We start from the raw sequence: 24,242 nt of genomic DNA on the forward strand, positions 1-24,242 counted from the left end.
CTAACAGGTACTGTCAGTGAAAGAACAGTTTGTTCCATTAAATTACTCAGCTTAAGCCATCACCAAAATTCCACTAACATGAAGGCAAGTTGTCAGCAGAGTAGGAAGTCTTAATTATTGTAAAAATCTAGTAAATCCACACATCTCTAACTTGGAAGTGAAACAACATCCTAGAAAGAGAGATTAAATCAGAAGACTAACAGGATATTTATAATTTGGAAAGTTTTGGGGATTTTTTAAGTCACAGTAAACAAAAAGCTGTCAAGTTTGCCACTTAAAGCTTGAAAATTAATTAAAATTTAAAAACAAAAACACTGCCACTTTGAAAAACCACTCCTCATCCAAAGAAAACAAATGGATTTAATTTTGGAAATACAAAAGCCATTTAAACTGCTTCCACTGTGACTGGGTATTGCAGATTGCTTTCTTTAAGTGTTCAATAACCTATGAAACTGTTAGCAGTCTTGCCATCTAAAAATTCTGTCCCCCAGTACCTTCCCTATCTTAACCCCACAGAAATAGAGATGCAGCAGCATAATGTGGAGTAAAGAGGGAGGACTACAGGACAAAGACAAAAATCTGAAGGAAGGTCTCAATAGTTTTCAACTCCCCTCAATTTATTTTTCCCCACCAGCCCATTATAGTTTCTGGTTGGGTAATACACCTCTTTCTCATCTACTATAGAGTTTATGATAGAGAAAAAATCAATTGCAGCTCAATAACAGACAGAGAGGACCAAAAATAGACATTTTTGCCATTGAAAAATTGCACATTGGGCAGCTGTTCAATATCATACCTGTCCTGTTACTTCCAGGAAAAAAACTATAGTACAACCTTTTCTCTGGAAGACTCATTGATATAATGCAGTCAAAAGTCTAAATACAATCTTAAAAGAGTTTCCATTAAATAGAATTAATTAGGTACACATTTTAAACCTTACCATAATATTGCAAATTCATTACTAACACAAATGTTTAGTGCATTACATTAAAAGCATTTTCCATTGTACCTTGAAGAGTTACGAGTCCAAACATGAAATGCTGTATTCCCTTACTCAGCCTCAACATCCACTGCAGTTACCAGCCTTAAATCACACTGATCCTACCACAGGGCACTAGAGGAACATGCTGACACAGCAGCAAAAGCTACCAAATATTCTCAATTTTTGCAGAGCAGCAGCCAAAGCTATTTCAGTAAAGACCAAATTACAATAAATAGTTTGGGACCATAAAATATATTTATTGTTCTGTCTACCTCTAGAGCAACTTTTGTTGCTGTTGCCATGGGGTTGGAGGGAATGAAGGAAAACTCTGTTTAAATTAAAGGCTTGGAATGTCATATAATGCAGGATGACTTTTCATTAACAGGTCTTTACCTGTTAATCAACAGCACCATAATTAGTTCACTTTCAGATTGTTCTTGTTTATTGAATGAGGACATATAATAATAAAAGCCTCTCACAGTTCTTTATTACAAAGCATTTGTTCTAAACACTAGAATAAAGAGAGGATATATTTTCTAATTCCCTTTGGAAGAATCAATCCAGATCAGGAACTCTAATAGTAGGTACACAACCTGGGGGAAAACTTCTACATTATTTATTTTTAAATATTAAAAAAAGAAAAAGGAAAATTTGTATATTATACATTTATGATTTCCATGTGCATAAATGTGTAGCTCCTTTAGAATATTATAAAGGAATACCTTCCTCCTTGGCCTCTTACTTGACAAAATGGATGCCAATAATTACTGCATATATTTTTCACACACAAGCTGTCTTGAGACAAAACAAATCCCTATTTCATGCAGACTCATCACTTTTGCTCTGCTGCAGTTGATACACTTTCATGTGAACCACGTAGTAAATTTTCTACTCATTTCTCCCATAGTCTCTGAGAAGCTTCTTAGCCAGGACCACAACATCCTCCCCCTGAAAACCATAAATATTTTTTTCCTATTATGTTTACTGTCTAAAGGCAGGTTGAGAGTCAAAAGATTATTACTGCTTGTCAAATGCTGTGAGGTCAGAAACAAAATGATGTTCACTAAATTATTATTGTAATGCAACAGCAGTCAGGTGATGCAGAATTTGTACAGCAAACAGGGAAGAATTTTAGAAGAACACTTGAAGAAAAAAAGGACAGAAAAATGGGAAAAAATAAAAGGGATCTTCTGCACAGCAAAGCTTGTTATTGTGAAGAATCATCCAGAAGAATGTTATTCAGAATATACTTAAGAAATCTACAGCTTTGCCTCCTACACACTCAAGAAAATGCAGAGTGAATAGTCATTCATAATTGTCCTTGCAAAATTGGTAAATTTGGAAATTTATTTGATTCGTGACCTCATGTCTTCAGCTTATGTGCTATAAAACAGGATTACTGAAGTTTTCAAAAAGAAAGAGAGAAGAAGCATGAATTTTAAGAAGCACAATTTTTCCAAGCAGAGGATGGGTTCAAAGTTTTCTAGGCTGTCTTCTTTTAGACACTCCTATCAATGCCTCAGTTAATTACCAAAGTACCTCAGTAATTAATCTGATTGATCCAACTAACCACTGCTACACTGAGATGTAGTCACTGATATTTAGGGGGACAAAGGCAAACACCTTCTGACAGAGAATAGATAAAGCCCAAAATAAGCAAACAGCTGTCAAGCACTTCATTTTTGGAATGACATATTTTTAATCAATTGGAATACTAAGTGGAAGGTATCCTTTAACACCAGGAGAAAAGGTCCTGTCGCACTCAAATCTGGGGCTGCCCAAAAACCACAATATGGTTGTGTAGCCATCACTGCCAATTCATTTCACATCTCTTTTAGCAATGTTCATTACTACCTTTTGTTAATAAAAAAAAATTATGCTTTTTCTTTGTTGGTGGTGTTTTGGTTTGTTTTTCTCTTAGTAAAAGTGAAGAGCTAAAGAAAAAAACAGTTATTCTATTTTTTCAGAAGCTGTAACCAAACATCTTAAACATCATAAAGCAAACCATGCTCGTGAATGTCCCTTGACACAAGAAGAGGACAAACTATGATGGATTTAGAGCAGAGGCACACTGCTGCAGTGTCCCTCCAAACCAGGATTCATTTGCTTTCCACCTCATTGCCAGAACATTATCCCTTGGTGTTCCAAGACCACACTGTCCTTTTCAGGCTCTCGTGTTTCATCATTCATCAGGCTCAAACCTTACTGAGACTCCCTAATGCCTTTATCAAACAGGCTGTACTTTTCCATGACCTCTCAAATGTTAAAATAATTTTTTTTTAGTGTAATACAATAGTGAATTAGGGAACATCTCTGAACATGCAGCTATGTAGTTTACCCAAAAAGTGTTAACAAAAAGGTTCACACACACAGATAAGATACATGACAAAAACAGTATCTCTAATACACAAATATATTTTCATGGAACATTTAGCATGCTAGCTTAGCATACATGTTCAGAGTTACCCCAAATTATATATATAATGCCTACATGTCCAAAAAAACAGCAGAAAAATAAGATTTGGTTGTATTTTTTTAATTAACACATCTCATAAGGTGAAGACTTCATAGCACCTCAAATATTTCAGAGAGAAATACTGAATATTAAAAAAAAAGACAAAAGGCAACTCCAAAAATTTCAGAATTTTAATCCTACTTAATATCAGACCATTACATTAGATTTTAGAGATCCATCCATCTTATCACCACAAATGCATAATTTTGAATAGAGAGATACTAGATAACTATGGTTATTCTCTAGTGATGTCAAACCTTCCACCACACTCATCCCACCTCCCCCCAGTCCGCACAGGGGGAGGGTGGAATCTTATAATTAAAACTCTTGAATTGAACACCAAAATGCTCCCAAAATCACACTGGTTAAACCATTTTCTTACAATGCTTGCCCTGGTTCTGTGGAAGCCAAGAAAATGCATTACCACAAGTTACAACTCTAAGATAGAACTAAAGCTTCCTTGTGACAACACAGCAGAATTCTTGCCTGAGCTCTGAGCAAAAGCAGGTCTGTCCACATGAAATAGCACTGTGCAGCACTCAGCAGCTCCAAAACTTATTTACTAGCACAGGGCACGGGAATATAAAGGATTCCCTATGGCTGGTGGGAGATTTATGGCTGCCTCTCACCCCTGTGCTGAGCAGCACACTGTCAGTGAAGCCTCAGCAACGCTCTTCTGCCCTGCAGGAGCTGCACCCTGAGATTCTCCACATAAAGAATACCCCACAAAAAATGTTTTTACAAACAGCAGGGACAGTGAATAACACAGTTGCATTTTCACACTAAACATATTTTCCTAAGAGGAGTAACTTCACCTTTGATCACTACTCCACTTCTAATTCTTCCATTGCGCTGGGCATTTCTGTCCCACCATCACACAGGCAGCTGTTTTAGCACCCCATTGAGACAAACACAAGACACAAATACAGAGTTTGGAAGATAGATGAGACTTTTTTCAATGAGGAAAAAAATCCCACCACACTGTTTCAAAGTAAAGGAGATGAAGTCACCACTGCACTGACATTTTAACCTTAAGACTTAAATGCTAATTTTTCACCTCCAGTACATCAAATAGCTCAGAGGAAGTGAGAGCTAACACACAAGAGAACACAGGCTAATGGGAAATTGGGAGTCTTCCTCCCAAACCGTCTCCATTTCATGTAGTTGTTCTTATTACACAACTGTCACACAACCTGATGAAGAACAAGTGTGGGGAACAAAAAAATTAAGCCAATTTCAATCCTGGTGTTTATTTCCACAAACTTGTTTCAAAATGTGCGTGGATTTCCTTAAAAAATATAAAGTATTCCTAATAACTGAGACACCATCTTCACATGCACAGATTCTCAGGAATATTTAGGTGTTAACTCAGCCTTGATTTCAGTTGAATGAACTGTGTATATAGTTCTGAAGATGTGGATTTTCAGAATACCACTATACAATGGCAGATTTTAAACTTTACTGCTTCTTGAGTAGCAGTACAAGAATGTGACTTCTTCTGACATTACTTATTCAAAGCATATTTTAAAAAATTAAGTGTCAGACAAAAAAAGTCCCCTTATTTCGTTGAACTGGTACAGAACCACCTGAAGTAAATCCTAATATTTAAATAATTGGTCAGGTTTTTATAACAACAAAACATCCAAGTGCAAACATCCATACACACACATTTACTTCAGAATTCAGGTAAGCAATTACATCAGGTGGTATTTGAACTTCAGGTATTTGTGAAGAATCCCCACATCCTTGAAAAGCACATAAATTCTCTACAGACAATACAGCAAGTGCATGCAGAGGTACCACTAAGTGTTACTCCTCAGAAGTCTGAATTTAGCTATAACAAGCACTGATGCTCACTGACAGGGCTCAGAAAGCTTAGGCCCAGATTTATAGTGTCATTTGACAAAAATTCAATAGCTTTTGGAAAGCAGTGCCTTGCCAACACAGATGTTGCCGCAGACATCTGTTAGCTCAACAATGCCGAGGTGCGTCTCCCTCTGCAATCCCACCCTACCAGGCAATGGTCTGGAAAACCTCAAAGCAGAACACATTAAGTTCAAGAAACCATTTCAGGGATCCTGACTTCTCTCCCTTATCATCTGTAGCACATGTTTACTGTTTATGGCTCATCACCAGCACACGCAATCACTTATATCCCAAATGTTCAAGGAGCTCTGTAGCTAAGGAAGAAAATGCATTAATATTCTGAACTACCTGCAGAGATCCAGGCTTGGAAAGGCTCACGATTTCCTACTGCAATGCCTGGGTGCCTCTGTCACACCGTGCTAACCTAAGTTCCTCCTAACAAGTGCAGCTTGCATACATAAAGCAATATTGATTCAGCTGTGCAGAGCTGTTTGCCCGGCCTTTCAGCAGCACGGCTTCTCCAAACACTGCTGCAGACATCAGAGCTGTCTTCCGAGGAGAGGGGAGGTTTTGTGAGCCAGGCTCGGCTCCACGGCGCACTCTGCGCCAACCACTGCATTTAATTAACTTCCCTTGCTTGGCCTCACAGAGATGTTTTCCACTATCTGATCTTGTCTGCATGAACCCCATTCTGATTTCATGCAGGATGGAGGATTGCAGCCACAGCCTCTTTCGTAAATAAACCTGCCCTGACTTGTAAAGGAGCTGTTGATAGGAGCAAAGATATCATGGTATCCATGCCCGCATAAGGCACAGCACAAAACTGCTTCCTGAAGCAAAATATCTGGAGATTAAAGCTAAAGGAAAGAATGGCACCCTTATAAATGAGCAGTTCAAACAGTTTAATAAAGACAGGACAACTTTTATCTGTACCACATGGTGTCTTTCCCAGTGGCGCTGCTAGAATTCAATAGCACAATTTCATGAGAAAGAATAAGAACTTGTCTTTGCTGTTTTGCTGTTCACAGGAGCCAGTTTGTTTAAACCTTCCAACAAGGAAGATAAACAAGCTGATGTTTTACATGAACTGCTTTATCTGTCACTTAAAATGCAAAACAAAACATGACATATTCCTGCTTATCCAGCTGTACTAAATTTAGTATATAAATACAAGGACTGTTCAAGGGTAAGCAAAGAATTTCTGTCTCAGAGATCCTCTAAAAATTCCTTCTTGATGTTTTTTTCTTTCCTTTTCATACAAACACATTCTAGGTAGAGTTGTTAAGGAAAAAATACACTCACAGGCAAACTCTTTTGCTTGAACTTCTAACCCAGACAGCAAAGTGTATGTGAAGGTGTGAAAGTCATACCCCCTTTACCCACAGCTGTGTCACTACACATACCATCACTGCAAATACTATTCCTACTTAATTGGAATTTAATAACTATAATAATATAAATATTCTTATTCTTCTATATATCTTCTTTAATTAAGATGTTATTTGCTTCCTGTTTTATCTGTAACAGCTTTTCAGAATTTATTGGGGAGGGCAAGAATTTCCAAGCTTATAGTATGCCAGGTTACTTTCTATCAGAGACTGCAGATCACAGGCATATTCACCACCTTTCCCATCACCCTTTTTAGCTGCAGGCTTTCAAGCTTCAAGCATTTTAGATGGGTGAAAATGTCAGTTCCTCCAGCTCTAAGAAAGAAGCAGTGATGTACCAGAAGATAAATAAATTACATCGAAGTCAATTCACCTCTCAAAGTTCTGGCTTTGCAAAGAAAGAGTCCAGGAAAACTAACTCAGTCTCTTTGCCTGGCTTATCCTTATGCCATTAAAATTAACATGAAACAATATGTTCCTTCTTAACCACTTGATGAGTCAGTGCAGCTCAGAAAACTGATAAAAGGTTTGTGGAAATAAATTAATATTGCATGAATGCTGCTGGAGCTATTAAACAAGCACAAGCAGGAGCCCATCACTGAAGCCAAAAGAGACCTTTATGTGATGAGAGAAGGTGGCAGAAAAGTCAACAATCATTATTACAGCAAGTCCTTTGCCCTGCAAAAATGGCATGTGACCTAAACAGATGTAAGCAGCCCTTATCTCTGATATAAACAGCTATGCTGCTTTTCTCAGATCTCACCTTTCTATTACATTGCTTTTAACAATACAAAAGCCATTCTTTTAACACCTTTTTTTTCTTAATGGAAAGGAAAATTTATCAAAATATTTCAGTAAAAATATCTCTTCAGATGAAATAAGAAGGGAAGAAGAGTAGGGGTTTTTTTAAGCTACGAAATAGCTCAGTTATTGGTGTTTTGGTTATGCTTTCACAAGTATGCATGAAATAGACTTGAAATCTACAGTTGATGACAGATATGAGACAGCAAATACTGTGACTTATGTCTTCAGTAGGCAAATCTAGCTTTATTTCTGCAAATGTGGACAGTTTTCTCTGCCTCTGCTGGAGGCAGAGAAAAAGATCAGAATTATCAGCCTTCCTGCAGGAGTCAAGCAGATCTGCAGATCACATGCTACCAAAAGCAGCTGCTGCTTCTTACCCACTTTCACACTGTACTTCAGAAATACCCACTTGTGTGACAAGAAAGGAGGCAAAGCTTTTCAAAGTACGCTGTGCTTCTGAGACAGTGACCTCCACAAACTTCAGCTCCTGAACTCCCAACCCAGCAAAGCACTCAAATTTTAATATATCAGAATTCCTGAAAAATTTCAGAGGTACAGGTGAATAAGCAGCACTTTGGGCAGGAAAAAATGTTAAGGATTGCTCAGAAGCAAGAGGCCAACTTCCTTTCTGCTACATATAAAAAAATTCTGGTGGTTTTTTAGTACTTCAACATACAATCTCCCAGAGATCCTGTTTATTTTCTCAGGAATGGTTTATCTTCACTTGCATCAAGGAGAGCCTTTAAAACACACTCTACATAACATTTTCCCAGTGGACAAACAAGACTGAAATATTTTACAGTTACCTTAGAGACTTGGACAGAATCCCTGCAAGTATTCTTTTAAAACAAGATCAGACATTAGAAAATATTATTGATCATCTGTCTTACTCATTACTGACATTTCTTTAAGTTAGTTATGCCAAAACATGAGTAGTTCTACAGAAAAGGTCCATGTAAATTCAAAGATACAACTTCCATCATTTAATTCTGCATGCTAAAGAGTGTCATATGGGCATTTGACAAACTGTCTCTTCATTTAAGGAAACAAGTAGAACAAGAAGTTAGGAAGTTACATTTACAGGAACAGCAAAGTCTTCAATAGAGAGATCCCTTAAAGTACAGAAATTTCTATCATCTGTTGCATAAATTCCCCACTATGTATTGTCTGCAGCATGTAATAGTTGCCTATGATTAAACCTGATTAAATCTGCTTGCACTGTGGAAAACTCCAGCCTAAGCACTGGAAAATATTGATAGTCACCAAAATTCAACCTGTACAAATCTGTCCCTGCCCTTTCTGGTATCAATCATGGGAATTGCCAATACAAAAGACTAATAAATTTGCATTAGTCTGATGTTAAACAGTACTGGAAATTTAATCTAATTTCATACTAAATGTTCATTAGCTAAACCTTATTAATATCTTAATTTATTAATAGACCCATACTATTGTTTCTGAGTTTGATGGAAAACAAAGCCTCTCCTTTATAATATGATGTCACAAACAATTTCACATACAATACTTAATTTAAATATTAACCTCCCTAATTACAGATATACATATTGCCATGTATTTCTATGTCAAATAACACTACAAAAACTACTCCCTTCCTCCTTTCACCACAAATACACATTTTATAGCAGTTATTGCTTCAAACACCTCTCTCAAAACATCCTCTGTCCTTCACTGGGAATTAAATCATTTCATATAGCACATTTCCAACCTTCAACTATTATTAGAAAACATCTTTTGTACTATTCCATTAGCCTCATTCATATGTTGTGTTGTCTTTTTGGACTTATTGAAAATGAATTATGCAGGACAGTAGAAGAAAGCTGTTCCTGCATAATTCAAGCAAAATCATAGAAAAAGGAAGCAGTATGATCAACAATTGCAGTGTTCCTTTGAGACTTTCTTTCTGATTATATAAAATAACAATCTTTTGAAGAAGAGGAGACTGATAATTACTCAGCATCATCCTCTAAAAAGAGGAACAAACTGAAGGTAACAAAACAGTTATTTTCACCCATATTAAGACAAATTAAATGTTAGCATATTTCAGTGTGCTTAATTAAATTAAAATCTATGTCACATAAATGGTTTTGCTCAGGGTTGAGAGAATTTTTTTTAATTTATTAAATTTTTCCTAACTGCTGACCATAATAGTCATACCTGGTAGCTTTCCTTTTCCCCTCCTTCTCACTCACATATGAATTTGGTTTGCTGAATCAAACATGTAGCAATTACACAGTGGAGGGCAGACCAAGCAGTAAACAAAACCTGGAAGACTTACCATTAACACAGACTTCATAAGACTTGCAAAGGTCATCCTCAAACAGGCAGCCTAAAAACACAAAAGAAAGGTAAAAATTAATACAGGTGTCAAACTGTGGATAATTAGTGCATTGAAGACCTGTTAATGCTCTGAAAAATGCAGACATTTGGTTGGCCTTGGGAGTTCAAACTGGGCAGCAGAGGAAGTCCAGAACAGGTCTGATTAGACAGCACATCTAACTAACTGGCTATGTCCAGAATAACCTTTGAAGTTTTCCTCCCCTCATTTCTCTCCTGAAGGTTCAGTTTTTTCCCATGCATGTCTCTGTCATTAAGTGATTTGAGGGACTTTATGTTCTCTTAATTTTGAGCACATGATTATACCACAGCACAGTAATGTTGCAATACACTGCAAGAATATACACCAAGAAACCAAGAGCATCCTGACAGTATTGCCACAGCAATGAGACAAGCCTTTAAATCTGCCTATAAATTGCTCAGGTTAAGCTTGGGTTTAGTAACTGCAACACTGACCATGCCTAAGACTTCAGGAGTGCTAAGTCCTTGGAGAAAGGCTTCCAAATTAAGCCACCCCTACCAACACCCTAATACCACACAGACAGCTGACAAATCAATATAGGCCCATGAAAAATATCCTTGGATTTTTTTGATTTAAAACAGGAAATTGGATCCTGAAGTTGCTGCTTGATGAGCCCCTACAACACAAGCTCCATTCTTCACCCTAGAAACTTCATCCAGGCTGGCAATCCCAGCTCTTTCACTTGTACACATCTTCATGGATAAAGTATTCTGTTCCCTTGCGACCAAACTGTTCCGTTCCCTTGGTGTCACCCAACCAGGCATTGAGACAATGGTTATTTTTGCTTTTATCCTCAGCCAAAATGAGTCCCTGCTGACAGTTGTGAAGGCAGCCGGGAATCGGGCAAGATGTGCCCCTGCTCTGGTCACTCCACACTGGGGCACAGGGATAAGGATCAGGTCCAAAGGCACTGTGAAATATCCTGCTACTGCTAAGGGCACTCACTTTGTTTACCCAACCAGTAGTTTCTTTATTTTCTGACAAAGCTAAAGGGCTAGGACTGGAGCAGATCTGGGGAATGAAGCTGTAGGTTGGACACAAACACTGCCCTTAAGAACACATTTTCACAATTAAGACTTTTCATTTTCCTGGAAAAGATCTTATTTATAAATAAGATAAAAATTAACAAAAACATCATTCATAAACTCCGTGGCCCCACAGAATTATGATATTAAACAATATTGAACTTTTCCACACCTTGCATCAAGAAATCAGCAGGAACTACACCAGATCCAAACAAATGAGCAAATCCTCTCTCCCCAGCCATGCCTATCTCCATGAAAGCACAAAGTACAGCACCTCTAATCACCAGGGAGTCCAGTGGATTATATAAAATGTCCTTAGAAAAAGAACTGAAAGGCTCAGAACCCTCTGACCATAAATTACCTGGCTCCCAATCCTGCTAAAAGAGAAGTTTTGGTGAGGTAGAGTGACTTAGGAATTTCTGAAAAGGCTTTCAGCAGATAACTGTATTAGCACATCATTAAGCCTGAACTAATATGCTATGTGTCTCAGCAGGATTTAGCAGCACATGCTAGGTCTGAGTTAGACAAACCCAGCTATGTGAATTCAAGACATGCTGGAGAACAAACAGTCTTTCACATCCATCCCACACCTGCCTGAAAAGACACATAACCTCACAGATTTACAATATGCACATGAATAAAAGAGTTCTCTCATCCTTTTACCCATGCCCCAGGACACAAACTCTGGTTTGTAACATATTCTTGAGATGTGGATGATTTTGGCCCAGACAAGTCTGCTGTAAGAACCATTTGACCTGAAATAGTGGCTGGAAACCCACTGAAGATACCTGACTGCAGCCCTGCTACTGACCCAGCCGAGCAGGAGGATGCCTGAGCTGTACATTGACTCATGAAGGGCATCAGACAAGAACAATGAGAGGCAGTGACCAAAAACATCCACACAGAGCTCACAGAACAAGAGTCTAATTAAAAGAATAACAATGCTCACTTTAAAAAGGCATTCTTGCAGAAAAAAAAAAAAATAAAGACTTCAAGCACCAATATAAACTAGACTTGGAATGTATGCTTCAGCGTTCCTGTTTCTAGAAATCTGAAGTTAACTGTTCTAAAAAAAAAAAAAAAGTTATATGGAAATCAGTATTCTTTTTTTTTTCCTGAGAGATTAAAAAAAAAGAGATAAAAAAACACCCAGAAACCTGAAGCATTTGTGTCCAGCAAAATGCTGCAGAATTTGTCCTGTGATGGAGGGAACACAGTTTTGTAGTCATTTCCCATCCTGCAGTGCTGTGGAGCCAAAAGGTGTCAGATGAGAAGTTGCAGCCAGGAATGTTTCTAGTGGAGTTGCACATGAAAACTGTGACAGGTTCACCTGACTCCAATGATTTGAAGCACCTGGGAGCTGGGATTACAACCACCTGCTGTCTGTAGCCACCTGCCAGAGACAGGCCATCCTATAATAATACACTGCGATTCTCAGAAGCAGAAAAATACAGATAGAAAATTAACAAAACAAGCCTGCTTAGGTACAAAGAAATGAACAGTCATGCTACTTCTCTACAGAACTCTGATTTTGCTTTATTGACTAATAAATTTTCCAGGAAAAGCACAAAAGAAAACTGGCATTATCACGTTTTAGCTTCTCTTTTAATAACTGTTGTTTATTTGATGCTCACTGCAGCAAGGAATCTGATGCAATCAGACTTGTAAACCCATGTCTTGGAGAGCAAACTAGAAAAGTCAATGCATAGTAAACTATATCCATGTAGGATTACTCTAAAATAGACAAGGACCTCCAAAAGGCCTTGAAAAATATTTTGTTTCTAGTTATTTATTGCTAGAGTTGATTGTTATGCATATTTCACCCAACCAGTCAATATGCTAATTTAGCTACTAATTTATCTCCTGCTATTTGCTGGAACACTAAGAAGTATCATATTTCACTTTAAATACCATCTACCTACCATTAGTAATGGTGGTAATAAGTCAGTTTTGAAAAGTGAAGTGGTATCATCTCCAAAATATATTTAATTCAGTTCATGCCTTATGGGAGCAAAATCACATTGCATTTTCTATCAAAAAAATCTCCCTACCACGAAAAATGTCCCAGTACACATAAACTGTTGATACATTACTTTCAAACACCAAACCTAAAGCCCCAGTCTCACTTCACACAGCAGCCCTGAAATAACAGTCTCCACACAATTATCCAGCATGCATTGCCTTGTTAAATGTAGAATTTAGAGTTTTCTTACCTAACTTGCATTGACATTCAACTCTTTATTAACACTTGCATGGTCTCCACATCTCAATAGTGACAAATCAGGTTAATATACTGTATATAATATATACTACAGTATATTTACATGGTATATTATTTAATAGTCACAAAAAGAGATTCCATAGGGCCTTGCAAATTCTTCTGCCTCCCTTTCCTCCCCCTCTACATCTCCAGTGCTGTTTCTCAGAAAGGCAGCAAAACGTAATCACAAAATACTGCTACAAGTACAGGACCTAAAAGTTTATGTTTCTTTTTTTCAACTGATTCCTCTCATGAGACACTAATAAAGCTATCTCCTTCTCTTCATCATACAGCAGTTCTGCTTTCCTAAAGAAAAAAATAGGAAAGTTTAAATTGCACTGGAACATACTGTTTGTTTTGACTTATACAAGGAGCCTCTGAAGGTTAGGACAGTCAATGCAGCAGATGAAGTCACTTGAACTTCATCTAGAAGAAACTGTAAAAATTCTCTTATAAGGAAAATATTTTTTTAAAAGTGACATTGACTGATGATTCAAACAGATTATATTATGTTTATGTCTCTGTCCTTTCCCCCTGTTAACCAACTCATGATGATCCTAAACTAAACACCTCTCCCAAGAATGCCATCAATCCTGTAAGCATTTTTCTAAATTAAAATTTAAAAGTAGGTCATAGATAAACTCCCTGTTTATCAAAAATTGCCTTATAATCATCAAAACAAAAAGCCACATAACAGGCAAAACCAGCTACATTTCTTCTGAAATTGGGAAAATACAAACCTTTTAAGTCTTTTGTGTTATTGAAGGACCTCTACTTTTTCCTTTCACTCTCTTACTCCAACTTTCATGGAAGCACTCAATGTCTCCTTACATCTGCAGACCTTAACAACCCCTGGCCCATCACAACTTCAGCCAGTATATCTTCCCTTAATCAAAATAAGCCAGCAGTCTTTAACATTTTAATAGTCCAGAATGAAAGTGCACCCCACATTTACCTGTTTATTTCACATTTGGCTGCAAGATGTGGTCAGGAGACCTTGCAGGGTGAGCTCATCACTGCTGGTGAGGGTAAAAAACAAGGAAACACCTGGGCAGGTCAATGCCTCCTTGGGTCTTTAGCCCCAGCTATGTAAGACTCTAAACAGTGAGTCACAGTATTTTCCTATAGTAGGATTAATAAATATGGTCCAATAATTGTATTTTAGATGTGCTTAATTCACACAACTGTGATAGCTTTAACTAAAGAAACCAAGATGATGCCCAACAATAATGAATGATAATCTGAACACATTGGTAGGAAAAATGAAACAAGGTTTCTTGCAGAAAACTGATGGGAGAAGTCATCTGTTAGAGAGAGAAATATTCTGCTCACTAATAGAGGTGAGAGATAAATTTGTTCAGTCTGCTAAAGCTGTGATCTATTCAACACATCCTCATCTGTCTGCCACACACGTGTGCTTAACAAGTCTAGAATTATCAAAAATTGCAAGAACGTCTGGGGAAAATGTACACCAGGCTGATCACAGGCTTTAAGCAAATTTCATCCCAATTTCCTAAAGCCTGGGGTTACACAGGTATGTGCACATGCAATGTAAGGATATACTCATGACTCAAAACTTACCAATTGCCTGTGAAAAATCAAGAGATTAACTGCCATTCTTACTTTAGTTTCATTTTGGCATTCACTATGATAAAAAATCAGGATACTCCTTGGCCCTACCTTTTAAACTTTCATTCTCATCTCCTTTGCTCCTTTTTTCTGTTCCAAACTCCTCCATTCTCTTCCTGAGAAGCGTTTCTTTTTTAGCTCCTCCTCTCCAAGAAAACATCATCCCACCACCAGGATGCAGCTGCCCCTCCTTGACCCTCCCAAACACGTTCATGCCATTCCCAGGCACTGCCCCCACTACACTGTGCCCCCTCCTTTCCCTCCTGCAGGTGAGCAGCTCTGTCACCTGATCAGTGTTTATTTCTGGCAGTCCAGTCCAACCATGCCCACAGGTGCCCTCTATTGTAAAATCAGGGTGCCCCGATGAAGGAAGGAAAATTATGAATCTGACTCCATGTCTTCAAAGGGCTAATTTATTAGTTTATTATACTATATTATATTAAAGAATACTATACTAAAGAATATAGAAAGGATACTTACTGAATGCTAAAAAGATAACAATGAAAACTTGTGACTCTTTCCAGAGTCTCGGCACAGCTTGGCACTGATTGGCCAAAGAGTCAAAATGACTCACACCAGAATCCAATGAAACAATCACCTGTGGGTAAACAATCTCCAAACACATTTCAAAGGAGCACAACACAGGAGAAGCAAATGAGATAAGAATTGTTTTCTTTTTCTCTGAGGCTTCTCAGGTGAAAAATCCTGGGAAAGGAATTTTTTCAGAGAATGTGAATGCCACAGCCCTCCACTTCCCTTGCAGCCCATTCAGCCATTCCCCATCTATCTCCCTTCCACTGTGTCACTGGGAGAGAACTAAGAGACAAGAGGTAAAAGAAGAGCAGAATTTGCTCTGTCTTGCTACTTCAAATTCAGAGCTCTTCAGAGCAGGTGTAGGTTCAGTTATATTCTGGTGTCTCCTCAGGTTCTCAGGATATCCAGAATGTTCTACATTGAAAAAGGGATTTTATCAAGCTCTCAGAGCCTGTGGTAGTTTATCAACTACTGCTTGGATAATAGTTTAGTGATGAAAGAACAGGAAATCAGTGTGGTCAAGAACAATATTAAAGTGGCACATAATACTAAAGGGGTTCCTTCTCCCAAGAGGGAAAGTGAGAAAAATATTGTCAGCATAAAATATACTGAGCTTTGATCTTCTTTCTTCACTCCACCTTTTATGAGTTTAATATGTGACTGATGTTTTTGTAATACTGCAAACTCTTGAGAGTTTTTTCCTTTCTTTTTTAATTATGTGCATGTACAAAGCTTCATACAAAGGAGCACTCATCCCTGGTGAAGAATCCAGGCTTTACTCTAATCCAAATTAACAGTCGTAAAGATGACAAAAGAAATCCCTGCAGTGGTTAACTGCAGGACTGTGCAATCTTTTACATGAAAAGTTTCCAAAGTAAAGTAAGGCAAGATTTCCCATAAGTGTTACCATATGGTGCTAACACTTCCTCATCTCAGATTTACCCCTTCTTTCAATCATTTTTCATACACACTGATTTGTATGTTGAAATATGACTCTAGCCAGAATAATTCATCACGGAATAGAGTTTTCATTCATTTAGGAAAAATTTCAGTACTAAACCTACAGCCAAGACTTGCCCCCGAAGCCTCAATGACATTACACAGCAGAACTTCGGTTACCTCCTTTATATCACTTGCCCTTCAACATGGATTAGTGCATGAAATAGGCAACATAGACAGACATGCTGTGGTGTTTATTATTATTATTTCTCACTATGTAAATCTGTACTTTGTCCTCTCTGCATGTAGAAGAAAAAATTAGATCTTTTCCTTTGCATGTAAGTAGTCTGAGCATGTTCACCACTAAGGAAAGGAATTGCTTTGTAGTGAGAACACCATTAGCTTATCTGATTACTAATGCCATGATTGCAATGATGGAGGCCTTTTCTTCTGGGGAGCACTGAGAAAAGGTCAGTACTAAGAATAATTGAAGATGTGAGCAGTAATAACAGGTCATGAAGAGAAGAGACACTGAAAGTCCATCACTAAGAAAGCTTTAGAACAGCATTTGCATTTGCTCAGGGCTCAGAAAGTGGCTCATTCACCATTTTGTCATTTTTTCACAGTAAACATTAAAAGAACTTGCATTATCTCTTCTGAAAAATTACAATGCTCTCACTGCTGCACTAACTCCATTTCTTTAGCAAGATTGCCATTCTCTCAAAGGAAAATGGGGAGCACAGATACAATCTGCCAAACAATTAACTCCATTAATACTTAATTATACTGAACACTATTTATATTGTAAAAAAAAAGATGAATCAATTCTTGCAGAATAAATAGACAATTTTAAAACATTTCAAATATTATCTCTTACAATCATGACTGAAATCTTTTACCTTTAATTGTGGCAGAAGGCATCAAATGTGATTTACTCGAGTACATCACATTTACTCGAGCTCCAGACAAAAGATTTTTGCCATTTTGGTGCCCCATAATGGGAAAAAATAGCATATTTAAAATACAAAGTGAAGGATCTGTTACTTCAGAATTAAAAATTGTTGATTGAAATACTCACAAACTACAGACATAATGTCATAAAGGTCGGAGCAGGCCTTCAGTAACTGCAATTAAACACCTTCTGGTCACCCGTAGCTAAAATTAAATTCATTTCTGGGCAGGAACTAAAATCACCCAATGCCTACTGAAATCCCAACTGCAACTAAGCAAAACTTTCTTATGTGCCTGGCAGAGATTCTAAAAGCTGAACACCATTGAGACTAAATTCCATTTCACTGTTTAAATACATCAACAAGCAGCCTGATTTTTTTACCTGTCATTGCCTGTAAAATATCCTTGCCCACAAAATCTGCTGGCAGCAAAACCTTCTGGTATTATCCACAGCCAAAAGATATAACACTGAAGTTTCCATCCAGCAGAGTGTGACATTACCAGCACTGCCTTCCTCAATATCATTGCACACAAGCCAGCAAGCATTGCACTGCAGAGGCCTCTGTGATATTTATTCTGTGAAAGAACTGCTGCCATCATTATATCTATCAACCTCATTTTGCCCACCACTAACTGCCAGTCTATTCCAGCATACTTGTTTTACAAAACTGCAGTACAGAAGTGAATTCTAAATCCTAATTATAACATAATTCTAGATGTCTTCCACAGTGAGGGTTAAGACAAGCTGGGTCAAAGAAGTAATGAACCATTAGCTAGAGGCAACAGGAGCTCTGTCTGGAGGTTATGTGCTTTGGAAGATAACTCTTTCAGGAAAAATATCCAAAACACTTACATGGTTAAGAAACTTATGTCCTATTCTCTGAAAGTACTCAATCTTTAAAAGCTGGATTCAGTGACAGAGTTGTTTTTTTTTTTTTAATGGTTCTTTAAAGTTATGTTTTCGGTTTTGGGAGAGCTCCCATTATTTCCATAATCAAAGGAAGGAAAAGAGACATGTTTCTCATTTCCCTCTAACAAGTGCCAAAATTTTCTTTTTATTATTTGGCAGACATTCTTAATGAGTATCTTCTTGGTGCTTAGAAAAACATAACCAGAATTTACAGCAATTCACATCCACTTATATTACCTCAAACTAAGCAATTACCCAATATTTATATTGGGTAATATTCCACTCCCAACAATATCTTAAGCAGACTTCAAAGGCAGAAACCATTTTTTGCAGAGGACCTCTCTGCTATTATTGGCTTTTATGTTCTGTTTTACTTAGAAATAAGTACAGCATATTTCAACAAAGATGCCTGTACCAAGAGCTGCAGTATGGCCAAGTGCCTGTCACATAGGATCCCTTCTATTTTCCTTCCTCAGACTTTTTAAAAAAAATCCCTCTCCTTTTTGCTTCATCTCTATTTCAGTTAATTTAAGCTGGGTTACAATTTTTGGGTTAAATTTACAATGTGGATTTGGTGAAAACAACTTGGAAGGAAAAAAGAAATACATAATTCCAAGAAGTCTGACTGCAAGGGGCTAGTTCAGAGTAATTTATTGCAGGCAAGTAATTCCATTCTGGACAACAGCACCCATGGATGTGGGAGCTACTCTTACAGAAGAGCTTCAAAAAAGGAAGGCAGGACCCAAACACTGGTCTAAATCTGTCTATTTCTCTGTATCCATATGGAGGTCTGATAGATGTAGAAAACAGTAAAAATTGCTATTTGGAAAAAGAGCTTCATGCCTTTATCATGCATTTCTGAATCATAATGTTAATTTAGAGTGTTGAAATCACCTGTGTTCATCTAATGGAAGAGACACTATTATATACACTTGGTAATTTCTTTAATAAAGAGTTTAAACAGTCCAGAGTAATCCACATTAATTATTCATGTACTGGAGAAACATAATGAAAGTCAATGAAGAAAGTCAGAGTCTCTTGGAGTTCTTGAGGGAAAAATAATAATATTAGGTAAAATTCAGTGGACTGTGACATCAAGATTTATCTCTACAATTTGCCCAGGGAATTTGAATTGCGAATGAAGCTGCAGCCTCCTCTAGGATGGAAGAGAGTTATGAGAAACAGGTCACACAGGGATATTGGAAGCACATCAGATTTAACAGTTCTTACTAAGATGCCCAAAACTCCCTTTCCACAGGAAATAAAAATCATAAGTGTTTATCTACTAGATAGTTTTTTAAAGCTACCAAGAACTCAGCTGTCCCTATCAATACAAATTATCTCTTGACAAACAATCCATGTGCAGCACCTTGTGGCTTTGTTCAAATCCTGTTGGGCTCTTGTGTTTGAAATCCCTACATGGGCATCACAATGACAAGGGACAGAATTAGGACAATGCTCTGCTATGCTGATAAAGAATTAAATCTATTCTGTATTGATTCAAAATGCATTGCAGACAGATGTTTAAATTTATCACAGAGTTAAATGATCTGCTTCTACTTACTTTTGTGAAATTACACCTATTTGAAAGAACTGAGAGTGAATGGTCTTGATTTTGACCAGTAATTGAGCTCTAATTACTCCTGACTCACCCTGATGTTTCTGAGGCTGGCAGCAGAGCCAGCTGTCCTAGAATACATCCTGCTGTTGTGTCTGTGAAGCAGCTCTGCCTACTCTGTGAGACCAGTGAGATGTTTTTTTCCCTAGGCTAGTTGTTGAGAGGCAGCCACAATAATGACACACATCAGAGATGTAGTTAAGAAAAAGCCTAATGATTAAAGCAATTTGGGGAGGAAGCCAAGAAAATTAGAGATGATTCTGAAATATGACAAATAGTGTTCATGCTGAGTAACACCAGAATTCATCTTCTGTTTCCTTCCTAAAAAGTACACAAAAGACTATTTTTCTCTGTCTGGAAAAAAAAAAAAGAAAAATATCATTAGAAGACTGAACCTCTCAGATTCTAGAAGTTCATCTGTTGCACTCCTTTAACCACCAAGGAGAAACTGCACTTCAGCAAATCCATTTACGAAGGAAAAAAATCTGAAGGCTGGATGCTGTCAGGAGTTCATATAGGTGCTTTTCTCCATTAAGAGTAGACAAAAGCCTTTGCTACACTGTAGCCATAGAGACACCAGCTCTCATTAACTCGGCCTCCAATGCCTGTTGATTTTGATGGAATTGAAGTATCTGAGCAGGGAATTAGGGCCCAAATACCTATTATTTTTTCTGTTTAAGTTTCTTTGTCTTTGCTGTTTCTCCTTTGTAAACTTTATTTCCATATTACAGACTTCTCTGTGCTCATTCCCTATCCTCTGCTGGATATTCTTTGCTACTGAGAGTTACCAGGTAGGAGGCACATAATGGAGAAGAGAAAGGAATGGGGGATTTCACAGCACTATTCACCAATCAGGAACTTCCACTGCTCCACCAAGCTGCTCTGAACTCCAGAGCTGGTTCGTCTGCTGAATCCAACCTCTCCCTAGTAACAATAATTAGCCTAGAGCATACACAATGAAAACAAGAATGAGACTTATTAATTCATAAAGGAATTACCAACATTTACTACAGAGGGGTTTTTTCCTTTTTTTTTTATTCTCATTTTCTTGTTTCCCCTGTATGGAAATACAGAGAATCAAGGGGGGTTGAGGAAACTTAGAAAATTGGAAACAGTAAAAAGTACAAATTCAGAAGAAAATACTGGAGGGAGAACAGAGGTAATAGTGAACTCTTCACTGTGCAACAAATGAAGAAGAAAAATCTACAAGAAAAGAGGAAATGGGAGAAAATAAGAGGGTCTGAGAAAGGAAGTGCAGGAGAATAATCTCCACAGAAATGTCTGTAAGGCATGATGTGTTAAATGTGATAAAAAGTCCAAGGTGCAGAGATAAGCCAGAGGCAGAGATAAGAACAGCCCTGCATTTCCCTGCTAGCATCTTACACTGACTTTACAGGACTCTGTCTTGGGATTTCTGAGAATTGAGAAGAAAGGTACTCTCATTTCTTGGAGGCATCTGAGAACAGAAGTTGTTTTACAATAATCCCATTGATAGTTTTGCAAGTCGATTCCAAAGATTCATTAATTAAAGACTGGATTTTGTTTTTTCCTCCAAAAAATTATTGATGTTAATATTTCATGAAGTTCCACACATGAGCCTTCAGTCTGCAGTTGACCAGCATTTGCATAATTCTCTGAGACATGATATTCAGCAAGGTTTAGAATCAGTCTGGCACCTCATATGGGAGCCCTCTTAAAAATTCCTAAATTATTCTAATGAACCAGTATTATTCAAAAAAATATTTTTCTCCCTTCAGGATTTGAATTTCAGCCAAAACATTAAAACATAATGTTTAAAACTATACTTGGAGACTTTCTATTTGATGAATATATTACAAATCTAATTTTGTGTTGTTTCTGAATCCAAAGCTCTACAGAAAGCAAGGAACAATGTGTATGCAATGCTTTCTACATCAATGCAGTGTTTACAAAATACCCTAATTAGAAGACCTTAAAAAAACAAACACGAAAAAAGTAACAAAAAAATCACCCTAAAAATCCAAAGCTTTGTGACCTTTATTCTCTATTCTACAACCTATACATCATGCAACAGAAGTAAAGGCACAAGAATATTAAAATTATGACCAGATGAGTAAATGATTTTTTTCTAATGTGCAACTTCATTTGAAGTGTTCTTTCAAACCAAGATGGGACTGTGACAAGATTGCCTGAAAGACCTGAAATTGTTTCATTATTGGTATGTCAAAAAAACCAAAATGTGAAGGGTTATTACACACTACTTTGTACAAGGAAACAGAACTCATCTACTTCTCTTCATTGAGCTTTGTTAAAAATAAAACTTCACTATCAGATTCACATCAAGCACTGGCCTGTTTTGAGACGGTGGCTTCAGTTTCCTGCAGGCAGTTGGAGAGTACCAGGTCAAGGACCAGAACAAGAACCTCTGTATATACAGTTCTTTTCCTTTTGTATAACATCCTGGAACATTTTTACAGAGGGGTACATGCAGGGGAAATGGTGCTCATGAAATATTTTTTAGGATTTTTAAAGCTAAGACATTTTGGCTATCAATTCAATTTGCCTTTAACCATTCATGCAATGGCAGAACAACAAAATCAAAAAATCTTTTCTGTAATTTTTTAATTACCACAATTTTTAGCAATTTTACATAACTAAAATATTAAGTTCACATGTAGGTTCAATGAACAAACAGTCCTCAAGTGGCCCAAGTCTACTGGAGTCTTACATCTGAGTAACCCAGCCTATTCAACTCCCCAATTTAAACAAAATATGAGGACAGGGAGTAACTGTGAGGAAGAGAGCTGCTCATAGCTGACAGTATGTGAACATACCTGTATCCTCCCCACCTATCAGAAAATCCTCACTTTCCTTACACTCAGCAGCTCTGCCCATTGACATCTGATGATGTAATAACACACAATTTATGTCATTCTGGATTGAAGGTAGAACACATATAAAAGATAATTACTGCTCAGTTAGTGCTGCTTTTAGTTGTAATACTTTAATTCTATAATGGATATGAAAGTGTCCACAAGCTTTCAAATCACAGCTGGGTACTGGAGACTTTTATCATTCCAGATCTTCCAAGCCTTTACCTGCACTGTTGGTAAAACCTTCTCTAAGGTTGCAATTCCCTAGTTGACAGTTTTTGACAACACTATTACTTTATTTTGACCCATTCTCTATCTCCACCACACCTGCCTAAACCCAGACCCTACAGTTGCCAAAAAGGTCCTTAAGGGCAGGACAGTGACCTTTGGCCATGGATTATCCCACCATCCCCCACTTTCCCAGAGGTGTGAACACCTTTATTGCTACTACTGATAGTCTAGTGTAGAACTACAGAATGCCACAGCCAACCTCAGAAAAGATTACCCAGTCTTTTTTCCTCTCTCAATCCGCATGGCTCACTTCACAACATTTGCACTCCCAGGTGGATAATTTATTCTTTACCCTGATGAAGTTAAAAAGAAACATTAAAAAAAGCAACTGAAACATGTCACACAGAAAAACTTACGAGTTCATTACTTCATAGAAGCTTTTTTAATATAATTTTTACTAAAATATCCTAAGAGATTTAGGGTGACTCACAAATGCCTAAAATATGGAAGCTATTTTCCTGCAGCATTCTTTTTTTTCCTTTATGATGAAGGGAAGCTAAATGTACTTTGCTTTTGTTTCTTGTTATTTTTTGCTTGGTTTCTCCCTCCCCTTTCTGGAGAATAATAAAGTACATTATGTTTTCACTTGCAAAGCTCCTGAGTGTGCAGCGCCTGCCTCAGCGGGAGGCAGGGCACACAAAAGCACGAAGCACACAGCTGCAATTACACATCAAAGAGGATTGCTAATCTCACTAACTGCTGCACCTCTGCTCTCCCACCTCCAGTCAGCACCAGGCACTCTGCAAAACTCAGTATCAGAGCTTGTCTTTGCAAACTACAGGTATAGAAGTCTGTGTTATACCTGTATAGATACAAATTTATTAAGCATGTCTATAGGATATATGTATTAAAAACATATTCATGATTATTGTTATTATTGCTATTACTGCAATAAAATGGGGTTGGAATTTTTTGTCAAAACATTTTCTTCTACTGCCATCTGAGATACCACAGCCTGAGATATCCACACAGCACTGAGAGATCTGGTAGGAGACTCAGTCCTTTCTGGAGTGTCAGAGACATTAGGCAGAATACCCACAGCACCTGAAACAACTCAAGGTGCCCTTTGTGAGGCAACTGAACCCAGACTTCTTTTCTAAAATAATCTAAGTGAGCCATGCCGTAAAATTTCTATTTTTTTCAATTTGTCTTGCAGGTTTCTCACAGGGATCTTGCAGTTACCTGAGACGAGACCTCTCTACTGTGTTCCATAAGATGTCAGAAAACCAAAAGTCAGCCTCTTCAAAACTGGTAATTTTGTCAAGACTCAATCACTTGAATATGTTTGAAAAATACAGATT

At 37.5% G+C, this 24,242-nt stretch overlaps 1 protein-coding gene across 1 annotated transcript in view; it reads right to left on the bottom strand.

The window, feature by feature from the left end:
* PTPRN2 (protein tyrosine phosphatase receptor type N2) overlaps positions 1 to 24,242 on the bottom strand; it is a 634,421-nt gene that overhangs the window by 556,525 nt on the left and 53,654 nt on the right. Inside the window, exon 2 of the mRNA XM_054274266.1 lies at positions 9,852 to 9,902. Coding sequence (XP_054130241.1) covers positions 9,852 to 9,902 — 51 coding nt within the window. The remainder of the gene's footprint in view (positions 1 to 9,851; positions 9,903 to 24,242) is intronic.

Source organism: Melozone crissalis, unplaced genomic scaffold, assembly GCF_028551555.1.
Source record: "Melozone crissalis strain CALT ecotype California unplaced genomic scaffold, PUWL_Pcris_2 ptg000016l_1, whole genome shotgun sequence".
Lineage (NCBI taxonomy): Eukaryota > Metazoa > Chordata > Aves > Passeriformes > Passerellidae > Melozone > Melozone crissalis.